We start from the raw sequence: 15,890 nt of genomic DNA, 5'->3' as shown, positions 1-15,890 counted from the left end.
GCATAATAGCTACCCTTTCTAGAGACGTCGAATTCGGAAAAGAGATCTACCATGTCACATGAGCAGTGCTTTTTCATTTATACTTCCTTTTTTATCCTCCTGTTGTAGACCATAATAAACCTAGTCCAGTTATGTACTCCTCCGATCCACCAAAAATCTCTTCACACTGAATTAAAAACTTCTATTTATAGGCAAATTTCTGAGCCTGGAGTTGGACGTACTATTTTCTTGCCCAACGCACCTACCCTGCTCTACCACCCTGATCTGCCAAATTTTCTTATTTAGAAATCAATGCTTGCATGTCTTCCACGTGTCCTTGGTTGCCTTTACTTTCCCAATGCATTACCCCTTCGACTAGCGCGCTAAACCTTGCTTCACCAAGAAGTACTTGCACCACGTGTTTCCACCTAACCCTACACTACACCCAGTGTGCCTTTAAATAGTGTGCCTTTAAATGGGGCCTATTGATCTTTGATTCTTCATGGTTATGCTTTTTCCTGATTTCTTCATGCTAATTTGTGGTTTTCCTATTCTTTTCGCCCATTTTTGGTAAATGCATACAAGAAAAGTCCAAACACGTGTTTCTATACTTTTTATAGATAAATCGAGGGGGTGTGATAATTAATTTAAGAATAAGAAGATACGTGCCGACATATTTAACATAAATCTAGAACTTATCAACTCTATCCAACTTACCATTTTATTTATCCTCAAACAAAATTATCAGATGATTCCAAAAATTGTTGCATGTTTCAGTTAACTGACTTCAGACCGAGAGTTTTTTGGAATTGTATTTACGACATGATGTTCTTTTTAAAATGCAAGTTCATAATCAATATCATGACTATCCATGAACTATAACATATATATTAATATTTTTCTTGACAAAAGTAAGATTTTTAAAATAAGTCAAAGTCAATAATTGATCATTCATCAAGATCGTGATCTCATTGAGTATCTCTCAATGGTTAGTATTTCCATAAGATATTCAAATAATTCAAATACTATAGTAATACTTTGTATTTCGTCTCTCCATTATCGTAAGATATATCATCAGTCATGGATCACTAAGGTCTTTCTTTAGGTTGTAACGTAGTTGGGGTTACAAAAAATATTGGTTTTTCTTTGGATTCAAAAGCCTAAAGATAATAGAGCGTACAATATTTCTTTTTCACATATTTCTCCTTCTTTATTTTTACTTTCTTACAACCATTCATTTTGGTGCCCTTTTGTCTTTTGTATTCTAGTCTTTTTTATTTTTTACTTTAATTTTTGTCAAATCATTTTTTTCTTTCCTTTCTTGCATCACTACTGCTTGAGTTTCTTTTTTGAAAATTTTCCTTTTTCATTTTTCTCTCTAACTTTTGGTTTTACAATACCCTTGATTTTTTCTTACTCTAATATCCTTAAGATAATGTAGTGAATATTGATTTTCTTTTCAACTTTTGGCTAAGGGTTGTAATTTTGAAAAACAAAAACATTTTATTGTATGGCTCAAAGGGGTTTGTCAAAGGATTCTCACCCTCACTAGGTAGGATTTTAGGTCAAGTAATTTTTTCACTCAATACAAACTATATCTCGATCCTTTCCATAAATTTCAAACATATCAAGTAATTAGCAAGAGTGGTGCAAAATCTAGTTAGTTATTATACATGACTACTCTCATTATTTTGTAAAACACGAGGTTGCACACTTCTTACTTTGGTAGGCTTTATGATTTCTGACCTATTTCAATATATTTTCTCTAAATCGTAGGATAAAAAATCAAACTTTGAATAAAGAAAAGAATTCATAATCATGCTATTTTTCATATATAGCTAGACATTAATTATGAATGGAGCGAAAGAGAACAAAACCTTTTTTCGCATAACTTTTGATCTCTGGCCTTTTATAGTCAACCTATTTTTTGTGGTTTCATGCATTTTCAACTTTTTCATATCACTATCTAAATCATCTGCAGGCAAACTTCCTATGGGGGTATTTTTCAAATTTTTAATTTTTTTAGAGAAATCGACATATCATGAAAACAATTTAAAACAAACATGTATAGCTTAGTTTGGATGTAGCTGAGAAAGGCGGCGTTGATAACTTTCATGACCTAAGCCGCGAACCCGGTAAAGGGAACACCTACCCCAAAAAGAAGGAACACGAGAATATGTTTAATGGAGCAAATATTACTCAAGAATTAAAAGAAGAAATTACTCAAGATATGTTCCTACGTATTTAACAATCTATAACTTATCAACTTTCTCCAACATACCATTTTATTTGTCCTCAAACTAAATTATCAGATGATTCCAAAAATTGTTGCATGTTTCAGTTAACTGACTTCAGACCGAGAGTTTTTTGAAATTGTATTTACGACATGATGTTCTTTTTAAAATGCAAGTTCATAATCAATATCATGACTATCCATGAACTATAACATATAGATTAATATTTTTCTTGACAAAAGTAAGATTTTTAAAATAAGTCAAAGTCAATAATTGATCATTCATCAGGATCGTGATCTCATTGAGTATCTCTCAATGGTTAGTATTTCCATAAGATATTCAAATAATTCAAATACTATAGTAATACTTTGTATTTCGTCTCTCCATTATCGTAAGATATATCATCAGGCATGGATCACTAAGGTCTTTCTTTAGGTTGTAACGTAGTTGGGGTTACAAAAAATATTGGTTTTTCTTTGGATTCAAAAGCCTAAAGATAATAGAGCGTACAATATTTCTTTTTCACATATTTCTCGTTCTTTATTTCTACTTTCTTACAACCATTCACTTTGGTGCCCTTTTGTATTTGTATTCTAGTTTTTTTTATTTTTTACTTTAATTTTTGTCAAATCATTTTTTCTTTCTTTTCTTGCATCACTACTGCTTGAGTTTCTTTTTTGAAAATTTTCCTTTTTCATTTTTATTATCAAACTTTGACCATGCTATTTCTTTACCTTTTCTTTATATAGTTTGATTGATTCATATGGTTGATTTCTCAATTATCCATCTTGTGTAGTCGTACTTTCCCTTTTCCTTGTTACTGATAGGTCATCATTCATAAATTTTAGTGCTTAATAGGCTTTGTCCTCTAACTCAAATGGAAGATGACAAGACTTTTTGTATAGCATTCGAAAAGGTGTCAGACCTATAAGAGATTTGAATATTGTGCATTAGGCCCATAATGCTTCATCCAATTTTGATGATCAATCTCTTATTGATGAAGATATTGCTTTCCCTCTTAATACGTGAGAGGTTAGTGCTAATATATACATGATTTTCGGTTATAGGGTGACCTATATGTCAGTACCTAGGAGGCCATAAAAACTAAAGATAATAAAAGGATTAGTTATATGCACTCTCACTTCTAGGGATAGATGATTCGAGGATACACACAATCCTTATGGATACTATGATTACACTCACCATATTGTGTATTTTTATTGTGTATTTTTGTTGACAAGATTATAACGAGTTATTTTTCGTACAACAGTTTGAGATACTGGCAACGAAGTCATCCTTTATACAAAGAATAACATCCAAAGAGTTAGAACATGAAAAATAAATTGCGAGAAAGCAAGTATAAAGGCACACTTACACAAATAACTATCAAACATTGGTTTATCTTCTTCACATTCCATCGATTCCCTAACTCTCAGGACACACAATTGCTCCAAAAATTGGATACCGTCAATATTTGTCTCCTCAAATTTGTAAAAGTAATAACTCATAATTGACACATGCTCGCTCATCTAATAGAGGGAAATCAATACTTCTCATCCTCCTCGAAAATAACGCCAGGGTAGTGAGTGTTACCTCAAACTCAAACAAATTTATTCTTTTAGTTTTTATAATTAGAGCAATAGATAGTTAAAAGCCCCTATGACTAAGGCACTCACTGAAACCCAACTATCTTTGGCAAACCCTTTGTCTCATGAAACAAAAAATTCCTATAGTGAGCCTAATTCTGAAACCCAAATATTAAAAAGATACTTTAATTAAGGTTTTGCGTTTGACAGTAAATCGAGTGATTGGAAGTAGCCAAAGGAACACGAGAATATGTTCAATGGAGCAAATATTACTCAAGAATTAAAAGAAGAAACTACTGCAAAACATTACTTGTTAATGTTACATTTGCACATTTCAATTCAAATCCAAATTGATAATTAAGGGAGCATATAGTTGTTGTTTTTCCACATTGCATTAAATATCAAATGACGATATTAACTAATGGTAGCTTGAAGCATGATCTAGCAGCAGCTCATACATAAGATTGAAGGGTCACAGAAACAGCCATCTAAGACGCAACAACAACATAGAGCTGTAATACTGAAACAGAAAACAGAAAACAAAAAAGAAAAAAGGTTAGAAATGTTGAAAAGAACATGAACAAAACAAAATCAAAACTCTTTGGTTATTGAGATTTTTAGACTGACCAGAACTCAAAGAATTCAGTACTGTGACTTTTGGGTGGTGGAAGAGCATATTGAGGTGGTGCCATTGCTGGGGGGGCTTCATCATACCCTGCTAACGAGAAACGTTCACTCAAATTAAGAGCATGATTTATCTAACTTGTGTGTATGAAGAGAAGAAACATGAAAAAGTTACCTTTGGCAGAGTTGGGATTGGCATTCATTTCTGACAAGTGAGTATTGTTTTTGGCAACTATATATGCACTTGAATAAAGAGCCAACCACCAGTGTGGTTGTCTTTTACAGTTAGCCATAATGTTTTTCTTCAATCTTGATTTCTTCTACGCGTCAAAGGATACTCATTTTTGTTGAAACTTCAATTTTATCCAAAGTCTCATTCTATGGCCTTACAAATATGACCTGACATAAATGACTTGGTTATCCTTTTTTTTTCATTAATAAGTTGTATCTTTTCATCCTTGTTTTTTTAAAGTAACGTTTTTGTTGATATAGAATAAAATGAGATAGCATTTCATTATTTTTATCATTTGTTGTATTTTTTAATTTGAATGGAATAATAAAGAAAAAATTATTTTATGATGAAATATTCAAAAGTTGAATTCCATTTCATTCAGCTATGTTCCATTTCAAATTGTCTATGCACCATCAAAATACTTTTTGTTCTGGACCGACTAGATCGATCCGGGTGGATTTAAGTCGACCGTACCAATTCTAATAAGTTTTCATAATCTTTCTAATGCATGCCGATGATTATTCTAGTGATTGTTAAAGATCTCAAGTGTAAGGCTCTTCACAACTCACTCCTAACTAAAAACAAGTTAGTTATTTCATCTCTACTATATGTAGGGAAGACGCAAAAATCGGATAACAAATTTCAAATACAATTTCATTTTTCATTCATATATCCGTTTTTTTTATTGCATAAAAATGTTGAAATATTAATATATTTTTGTATAATTTAATTTTAATACAAACTATTTATCCGAAGAAACGTGTAGTTTTTACTCTCTCTCCCCATTCGTCTCTCTGAATTACATAAATAACATTGTTTACTTAAATTTAATTTTATCATGTCACCCTCCATCTCTCCCTCTTCATTTCTCTCTCTTAATTACATAAATATATAATTATCAACTATATATAATGAAGAACTATAATGAAGAACTGATATAAAACCTTTTTTTTAATAAAAAGGCCAATATATTTATAATTATCTACAAAGAGGATAGGAGTTTTTGGACTGATCTTTATGTTTTTCCTAAAATATCCTTTAATTTTATTTTTTTAATAATTAACAAATTAAAAATTAAAAGATTAATATTTTAGTAACTTCTGTCATCTATTTCTATTTATAAGGAACTGAAAGAAAACTTCTTATGCAAAACTACTTTTATTTATGGTGTGTGGGAATTTAGTAAATAATGTGATGACGACAGTTTTGTTTTTTTATCTTATAAACCACTTTTGTTTATGATTTGTGGGAGATTAATAAAGAAAGAAAATTATTCATTTCATCTCTCTTTTGGTTATCACATGTAATTCTCTCTCACTATGTTTTTGGTTTCATTTAAATAAAAACTTCAATCTTTGATGTACCAATTTATAATAACATGAACAAGTACAACTACTATTAGAAATTGAACATATTTATATATTAAGAGGTTAAAATATGGTTATTTAAAGCAAAGGGTAAATTTACTTAGTTAATTTGTATTGTGTTCGTCTTTATTTTAGATTTGTATCTGTATTGAATTTTTACAGTTTTTACCATTCCTTTGTTAATTTAGTTTATTTCATGTTAATTTGTATTTTACCAAGGCAAGATTATATTGAAAGAAATAGTAAAAGCGGCCAACACTATGACATTGAGTTCTCAAACCTTTTATAAAGAATTTTTATAATCATTCTCCTCTTTTGAAATGAAAAACCTTCTATAAAGAATTTTTATAAAGAATTTCTATTATCATTTATTATACTTATTGATATATGTTTGTGTATATTATATTATTCAATTTTTCTATTATATACCATCAATTTCTTTCTTCAAATTTTTAATTTAATTATGCTAATTGTTTTATTTTTAAGAATGTCAGATTTATACTTACCAGGGATACTCATGAGAGACATTCAAGAAGGGAACAATAACTTCCCTGTAGTTTTATGAAATAATAATTAACTCTCGCATTAGAAAATTGTTTTATTTTTGTTGGTGCTATAATATGATTATAGTTTTTTATTTTTTAAATGCGAGATTAACATTTTACTTACAAACTGTTGATAGACTTTAGTTTTTCAAATGAATATTCATACATATATTGGTGTAAGCAAAACAGAGAAAGAAGTGTATTGAAAATATATATCATAATTGGTCATAGATTACAAATTTAAAATTTCAATTTAATCGAAATTCGGATATTGTATGGTATTTTAATTTATATTGCATTATATTGTTTTTTATTTTTTATTCTTTCAATTGTTTTTCATATTATTTATTTAATTATAAACAAACACCATAGTAAAATGTAAAATTATATGTGAAAGAGAGAAAATAGAACAAATAGATTAGAGAGAGAAAGAGAATATATATATATATATATATATATATATATATATATATATATATATATATATATATATATATATATATCCCTACTTTACTTAATTTTATTGATGTTTATTTTATATTATTATATATTAATTATGTCTATTTACCATATTTTTAATGAAAAATTAAGTTCCAATACACATATCACAAAATTTATTATAGAAATAATTTAAATTAAAACCTACATTAAAAAAAGTACGTTTAGGTCTTACGACGCATGTATACGTTAAAAAAACGAACAAGCGGGCACGACTCTCGTGCCCGTTTGAACGTTAGAATACAAAATAGTCCAAACAAACATTTTCGTGTCCGTTTGTCCATTTTTTATAATATGAACCGACGTCAAAATTTAAACGTACTATTTTATTTAATTTTGATCTAAATTAAATTTTGTATATAATAAACTTTGTGATATGAATTTATATATAATAACTTAATTTTGCATTAAATATAAGATAAATAAATATCAATGAAATAAAGTAAAAAATAAAATGCATATATTTATTTATACAAAGATCTCTCTCATTTAAAAAATAATAATAAGATATATAAAAGTTTAGAACATCAATTCAAAAAACCTTAATGCGTGAATATTATCTACCGCAAACAAAACTTAATATATGTCTGAATAAATTCCATATGTTTCATCATATAAATAGTTTATATTAAAATCAAAATTATAAAAAAAATGCTAATTAAAAAGAAAAATTATACAAAAAAGGGAACAAGTTAACCCTGAGATTAAGAGAATCTAAAGAACAGTAATTTAATATATTATTTACAAAATCATTTTGAATTTCTATAGGAATGGAATCAAAAAAAAGTGAGCGTGTTAATAATGCAAAATTTGTCAAAAAGTCGGCACATGTCTTGCCTTCTCTATAGATGTGAGTGATAACTAAGTTAGAAAATTTACTGGGACGGATACAAGACATCCAACGACGGTTAGATAATTCGGTAAAATTGAATGGATTCAGGACTGAATCGTGAATGAATTCACTTTCCTTAAAATTATTTCAAACACTCTCTTTATATCTTAGAGTTGGAACGCATCAATACCTAGGATAATTCAGTCTTATATCGAATTTGCGCAATACCGACGAAAACACGATTTGAAGTGAAGAGAGTTTGGAATTTACTCAAGAGGATATTCGGATTTGTGATATGATTTTCTAAATTCAGGGTGAGATATTTATAGGTCATGTATGTGTTATTTCACAAGGTTGCGACCCTTGATAACACACCACCTTTTAAAAGTATTTCCACTGAAAATTGCATTGTTTCCAAGCGCTGCGTATTTTTATTCTACAACACTTCACGAAGTGTTGATTCTTTTTTAATTCAAAAATCAAACACATGCATCGATCAAAAAGAGAGCAATAGTGAGCTCGACCGAAGGCCGACCTTCACCAGCCAGAGGGCCATCGGCACCATCGCATAACACCTCGAGTAACCCGATTGCTCTCATGCATCATGCCCAAGTGCTCAAGTGCCACATATAAGTCGCCACTAGCCTCTACGCCCATGCCCCCGGTCTCGGAGTCGGATCCGGTGTCGTCAGTGGCGACATCGGTGAGGGGTATATGGAGGAGACAAGTGGCATAATGCTTGAGACCACCATATTTGTCCATGTGGCACTTTATCCTCTTTTGTCCTTTTGTTAAGTTAATGTTCTTAACTCTTTATAAAGGTTTTGAATGTGAGTAAATATTTCTATGTGAGACTATTTCCCTTGCATTTATTACATTTACTCAATTTCACTTTTCTTATCATTTTGGAACATACACACATTTATATTTAATGTTCATGAATTTCTAACAAGTCCCCCACTTGTTCCAATAATGACAAGAATGATTCCAAAAAAGAAAACAAAGAATGTTAGTACAGTTAGGTATCTTTCGATTTAAAACTTAACCTTAGTAAAGACAACACAGAGTCTAATCGAAATTTTAGGTAGCAATTCTTTTAAACCATTACTTCATGTGAATGGATCAGTGTTACCTTACACACATTATTTTAAGTGTTCTTCGCCTCCATTTCTCGCCTAGCACGTATTTGTGTCCATATGCTTTCTTATTTCATGCATTATGCAGTATGAATAAATCGTATAACCACTCCAACTCATAGTAAGAACCCCTGCAGCTACGAACATGTGTTTGTGCCTCACTCTGTGACACTCCTAAGTAATCAATAGCAAGTTCAACAACAACCTCTTCAATGACATCTTGAGGGATCCATAACACTCCTATGATGGGCAAGTGAAGCAGAAAAGAGACGACATCCAGAGTAATGTTCATCTCACCAAACGACATGTAATATCCCATATCCCCTTAAATGCTCAATTGGTTGTCAGTTGAGACCAACTGAGTTCCTATGTACTCTATCTCTTGTCAATTGGAACAATTTGAGCTCCTATGTGCTCTAAAAGTTTTCAGTTAGGACCAATAGGGTAACTAGTGGACTCTTGTAGTTTTCCAAATAATGTTGTCAAGTCTAATACGGTGAGATCATTTACTTCTTTGATGGCGGTCACTTTCGGCTGCCATTCCCTGTTAAGACATCTCAAGATCTTATTAGTAGCAACATCATTGGAAACCGGCCTACCTAATGAATGTAATCGATTGATAAGATGAGTAAATCTCTTTTGCATGTCAGCAATGGTTTCCCCTTGCTCCATGAAAAAGAGATCAAACTCTTGTGTTAGTGTGTTGATTCTTGCCAACTTAACATCGTTCGTCCCCTCATGGGCGATTTGTAGTGAATCCCACATGGCCTTAGCAGTAGGACAATGGGATACATGATAGTATTCATCTACACCTAATGAGGAGATTAGGATATTTTTGGCTTTCCAATCATAATTGTATTTCTTTTCATCATCATCGGTCCATTGTGCTTCGGGCTTTGGCACTGATTCATCATTCTCATTGGTCATGGTTATTTCAATTGGACCATTAAGAATAATGTTCCATATTTTTCTATCTATGGAATTTATGTGCACCCGCATACAGTCTTTCCAATAACTATAATTTTCACCATTGAAAACGGGAGCTCTATTATAAGCCCCTTTAGGTTCGTTAGCCATTTTCTGTCAAAGTCATATTTTGAAGCACGGAGTGAACCGGAGCTCCTGATACCACTTGTTAGACTATGGCACGGATCTAGAAGGGGGGGTTGAATAGATCCCAATTAAAAATTGAGTCGGCGCTACCAATTAAAAATTGGTTTTGAAAATTTGTTTTAAGTGCGGAAGCGGCGGAGAAAAATATAGTCTAAAACGAACAGTTATTGGAAAACCGGATATGCGTCTAGCCTATGGATTAGTGATAATGTGGAATAAGAATCACTACACTAGTCACTCCTTCAATGATTTATTTCACTTGCTAGGATTCCTAGTTCCAATGATTCAAAGAGCAAACCAAACTAGATACACAACTAAGATAATTTTGGTTTAGGCAAATTATCAAACACTTTGTGTGTAAAAACACTCCAAGTGATATTTATGTTGAGTAAGTGATTCCAATTAGTCTAATACAGTATCTTATTGTACTTTGGATTCAAAAGCAGAGTTTTAACTTCTTACTCAATTAATATCAAGGTTTGATAAAAGTGCTTATACAAAAATCACTTAATTTTTAAGCTAAAACAGATATGCTGAAAAATAGAGAAGACAAAGATTTGATGAGGCAGTTCCCCCGCCATCCTCGCTTCAGGGTACGTCTGCCCTCAATTCTAAAACTAGAATTGAGATTGCTTTAATAGATATCACTTGTTGAGTTTAATCGTTTATACAAGGATTGCAAAGCAAATATACAACAGAACTCTCAAGACGTTGAATGTTGCTTCCACTCCTTGTTCCTTGATTCAAGGTGAATCAAGTCCTTCGATTGTTGTTGATAGACCTCTGATTCCAGCCCCTTTGTTGAATAACCTTCAGTTCTTCAAACCCTCGGCCCGGCTGATCTCAACTACAACAAATTGAACCCGAAATCTTCCCTTAAATATCACTGAATCCGCTACTAGATTGATGAAGACTTCCTCTTCTCAATCACCTTCGCTCAGCTGAAAATTGATGAAGAATTCGTCCAAAAACCCCCAAAAAACAAACCAGTCTTAGAGGACAAAACCCTAAAGGTTTTATTCTAGAAAAAACATGTCGCAAGCTTCAACCCGAACCGGATTCCCCAATCACGGCTTCGAACGTTATCACCTTTAACCAATCACAAAGCACTTCAAAAATGGTTGTGTGTAATTGATGTGTTGTGAGATGTTGAAGATGAAGATGAAGAATCTTGGACACCTATTTCACTTTTTCTTGTTCTTTGAACACTTGAATCAAATTATCAAAATGTTAGTTGATACAAGTAACTAAACTTCTATTTATAGTAACAAACCAACCAACCCACTTAACAGCTTTTCAAACAGAGTGGGAAATACTTAAAAACTGAATTTGCGCAAGAACGGTCGACCATAGCAGGTCTATGCGTCGACGCATAGCCTGCAGTTTTGGACAGGCTGAGAAGCACAACAGTATGCGTCGACCATAGGTCGGCGTGCGCTGACCCGTGGTTCATGCGCTGACCCCTGCGGTCGACTCAAGCCTTTTGTGCGCTGACCCATGAGAAATGCACTATGTTATGCGCTGGCCCGTGGGAAATGCACTATGTTGTGCGCCGACCCTGTGGTCGACTCAAACCCTGTAAATCTGCAAAAATTCATATTTTTGTGGTTTTCATGCATTTTGTCATGACCACATTTTATCCACATATGTTGTATGAAATATGACAGTTTAGATGAGCATAGAAAAGGATATGATAGGTGATATGTTGCATTTGTTTTGTAGAGGTGGAATCGACAATGCCGATTCATCCATGGTGGTCATTTGTCATCATCGAAACCTATGATCGTATGTTGTATGACAGTTTGTCCTTACATACTCCCCATTTTTGATGATGACAACCTGTGTGAAACCAAAGAGAAACAACATGCAATATTTACACACACTCCCCCTTTCTTTTGTAATCTAAGGCTGGCTGCAAAACAAACTGTTAGTTGTTGTGAATATCTTGGCTTGGCTTTGGTTTGGTACATGCTCTTCTCCCCCTTTGACAACATCAAAAAGAGAAAAAGAACGATTATTCAACATAACATGATATTCAACAGGAGATAGCGAATCATATAACAATATCACACCAAATATTATTACTGAATCAATTGAAAAGGAAATAACATTAAACTAGATTAACAAACAGGCATAACAGATAATAAGTTTAGTCAAACAACAAAAATACAGATGCACATGCAGTTTTATGCCCTAATGGTCTCGTCCTCGATGGTAACAGATGTCCAGGTTTCTGTAAGGATCTGCCAGAGAGGATATTGTTGAAAAGTATATCTTCGGCAAATATTTTTATATCCTATCCACAGAGATTGGTTGATATTACCGCCGTTCTATAATCCGATTTGTTATAAGTTTAGAAAGTAACAAAGTTATTTTGGTTGGAAAATTATCTTGTGAGTAAATGTCACTAAAAACAGTAAAATGGTTTTAATCAAATGTAAAAGCTTGGCAAGATTGGAGTTCACTATTCTAAATGCTTATGATTCCTTATGATAACTATATAGATTTAAGATTATTGATGATGTTCAAGTATCCCCTCAAAGTCATTTATGTCTAAATGATATTGTGATAATCACTATATTGATCCTTAGACGATCTCTCCACCTAACTATCAATATAGCAATCTTTAATGTTTAATACCAAAGAAGAGTAATGAATAAATCTATCTCTACAACTTATTCACTACTTGAAAATCTGTTTTATGTCAAGACTCAAATAATCTCTTTCAACAACTACTTAAATCTGGTTTTCAACTTAGGGCAAAAACAGTATTCAATACATCAACAATCTTTATCATATATAAAAGTCAAATGGAATACATAAATAAATGAGAATAGCTACTACCTCCAATCTTGACAAAAGGAGTTTAGCTCCTCATCATCATTGTTACAAAGCAGAATGTTAAAGAAGAAGAACTCTGTTTTCTCTCTTACAAGAATATCTCAATGTATCAATGTTCAATAGTAATGAATATCCTAGAATAATGTATTTTTCTCTTCAAAAAGGGTTGACATTTCCTTAATTGATCATTCTCATCCAAAGCAGAAAAGCTATTCCAAGGCAGACACCAAAATGGCAAGCAGCTTTTTCTGAAAGACAGCACTTTTGGCCCTTAATCAGCTTGCTGGATTCGCAGCCTTCGCGGCGCTGTAAGACCCCAATTTTGTCCCTAAGATCCCTCATGGCATCATATCATATCATATCATTGCCTCAAGGATCTTTGTGCACCTTGCTCCCCTCCTTAGTGGGTGGGTTATCTTTTGAGAGTGGTTCTTGATCACCAAGCATGTTTTGCATTTGTATATCATTGCTTTTCATTTGTTCACTAACCAAAAGTACAAAAATATGTCATCTAACCTTGTTACTTGCAGATGAAGCCATTACAGGTCAAGGCAGTCAATGCATTCATTGAGCTATAGATGGTGGCCATTCTGAAGAATTTGGACACCATAATCATTAATCAAGAGTTCATATGAGTTGTGAGATCATTTTGAATCAAAATCTCAATGGTAGAGGCTTGAATCTCATCAAGGCATTCTTCAGTTAACTGAAGCCCTAGCCAGTCAACTGCAAAGTCAACTGTGGATTTGGATATGGGAAGTGATGGAAATACTTCATTCATGTTCAAACAAGTCTCATTTGACATTTCAAACACTCTCTTTGAAGGATTTGAGGTCCAGTCAAAATTTGCCAAAAATAGAAAGTGACCTATAATTTGAACTTTCCAAAAATGGAAAGGTTTTCATCCAACTTCAACTTCAAATTACATGACCAAAAAAGTGCTTCAAATGAAATTTTGTTGAACATGAAAGTTGTAGATCTTTCTCTCCCCTTTCCAAAATGTCCAAGAACATCCATTTCTCATTTGTGGTTGGAGAGATATGATCAAAAGATGGCCAAGTGTAGATTGAACTTCAAAAGGACATAACTTCTTAACCATAGCTCCAAATTATGTGGTTCTTTTTGCATTAATCTTGTTTTGACCTATAATTTCATAATCATGCATTACATTTCATCAATTCCCATCACAAAAATATTGATATTTTCACTTGAATTTCATTTGAATTTTGGAGGGAAAGTGCTCATTTGAAATTTATGCATTGCTTTCACTTCCAACCAATTTCATTTGCCTCCAAACAGATTTTGAAACTCATTCCAAGTGAAAATCGTGCACTGTAGCATTGCCATGCACATGAAAGGGTGATTTTGCCATTTTGCATCAACATTCCAATTTCACTAATCCTTGGCATTTTGGATAAACATGATTAACAAGCTTGATTAACAGATGGTTGTAATACCCCAAAATTTACCCTTCATTTTTCCTGAAAAAAAAAAGTTAAAAATAAATAAATAAATAAAATTAATTAAATAAATAAATAAAATATAAAAAAAAAATTTGGACTTGGGTCTCCCTCATTTGAGCCCACTACCCACGAAAATCAGTCTATAAATACTGAAGTTTCAGTAGAGGAAAACACACTTGGAGTTACACTGGGAGATTCACTAGAGAAAGATTTTGAGAGAAGGAAACCTAGGAACTACTCTGCAGCGACCTTCAGGCAACCCTGAGAAGTTCACTCTGCCTCACACAAACCCTAGTATTACTTTGCAGATCCGGCCGTACCATTCAATCTTAATCAATCTCTCTCATCAGCTGGAGAGATCTCAGGGTTGCTAATCCTTTAATTGCTGTAACTTCGGATCTTTATCCGTGTGGTAATTTTTTCCTTTTCTAGTACTTTATCGCTTTCTTAGCTGGAAGACCTCGATAGGAGGCAATGTTTGAGCCCCTTGGTGGCATTTTACTTTGAGATACATGTTTTGTGTTTTGTATTCATATCCCCACATGTAGCGCGGTTCCTTCGTCAAGGACTGCCTGTTTGCCCTCGAGCATCCCAAACCCTAAAACCCATAACACACGTTTACTCCTTCTACTACAGGCGAGTAAGTCTCCAAAGGTCGAGCATCCGGTAGATTGCGTAGTGACGTCGTTCGTCCAAAACCCAATCCATAACCCCGTAGTTAGCCGAACTACGGCTTGCTCTGATTCTCATTCCAGATGAGATACGTAGGCATAAGACGCGATGTCTTAGCGAGCACACATCCCCCAACCCATAGGTCAGCCGAGCTACGAAGACTCTGATTCTCATATTCATATGAGATACGTATGCAGTGGATGCGACATCCGCGCGAGTCATTTCTCTTAACCTTTTTAGTAAATAAACACATTAGGTAAACCCATACCCTTTAGACAAAAACCACAAAAGTGGATCCCGTAGAGTACTACGGATGCGTAGGGGTGCTAATACCTTACCTTCGCATAACCGATTCCCGAACCCAAGATTTGGTTGCGAGACCCCGTCTTGTTCTTTCCTTTTTCAGGTTTACTTCGAGCGTTTCCTTTCCCTCCTTTGGGATGAATAACGCACGGTGGCGACTCTTCTGTCTTTTTTCTTTCGCCGGTTGTTTTTTTTCGCGCACTGTATTTTTCAGGTTGCGACAGCTGGCGACTCTGCTGGGGACCAAGAAGTTGACCTCTTGCTGGTCCATCTTCCCTAAGCGAGTCCCTCCTAGCATGCGTGATTTTCTTGTTTATTGGGTGTTCATGCTTTTGTACATTTATTTACTTACTTGCTTGCATTCATCTGCTGTATCTGTTGGAGCTGTTGTTTGTTTGTTGGGATGGGATGTTCTACGAGAGATAAGCCCATTACCCAGGCTTGAGTGTACACACGGGTTTTAGA

The 15,890-nt window shown here is 33.4% G+C and overlaps 1 protein-coding gene across 1 annotated transcript; it reads right to left on the bottom strand.

Annotated features, from left to right (window-relative positions):
* Positions 1-3,810: 3,810 nt before the first annotated feature.
* On the bottom strand, positions 3,811-4,815 carry LOC127119714 (protein CYSTEINE-RICH TRANSMEMBRANE MODULE 9). The gene is made up of 3 exons (XM_051050017.1): positions 4,599-4,815; positions 4,427-4,514; positions 3,811-4,319 (listed from the first exon to the last, which is right to left on the bottom strand). Exons 1-3 carry the CDS (start codon positions 4,714-4,716, stop codon positions 4,241-4,243), a joined length of 285 nt encoding a protein of 94 aa, XP_050905974.1. The 5' UTR covers positions 4,717-4,815; the 3' UTR covers positions 3,811-4,240.
* Between the last annotated feature and the right edge of the window lie 11,075 nt (positions 4,816-15,890).

The sequence above is a fragment of the Lathyrus oleraceus genome, chromosome 2, assembly GCF_024323335.1.
Source record: "Lathyrus oleraceus cultivar Zhongwan6 chromosome 2, CAAS_Psat_ZW6_1.0, whole genome shotgun sequence".
Taxonomy (NCBI): domain Eukaryota; kingdom Viridiplantae; phylum Streptophyta; class Magnoliopsida; order Fabales; family Fabaceae; genus Lathyrus; species Lathyrus oleraceus.
This window is presented reverse-complemented; position numbering and strand designations above follow the sequence as displayed.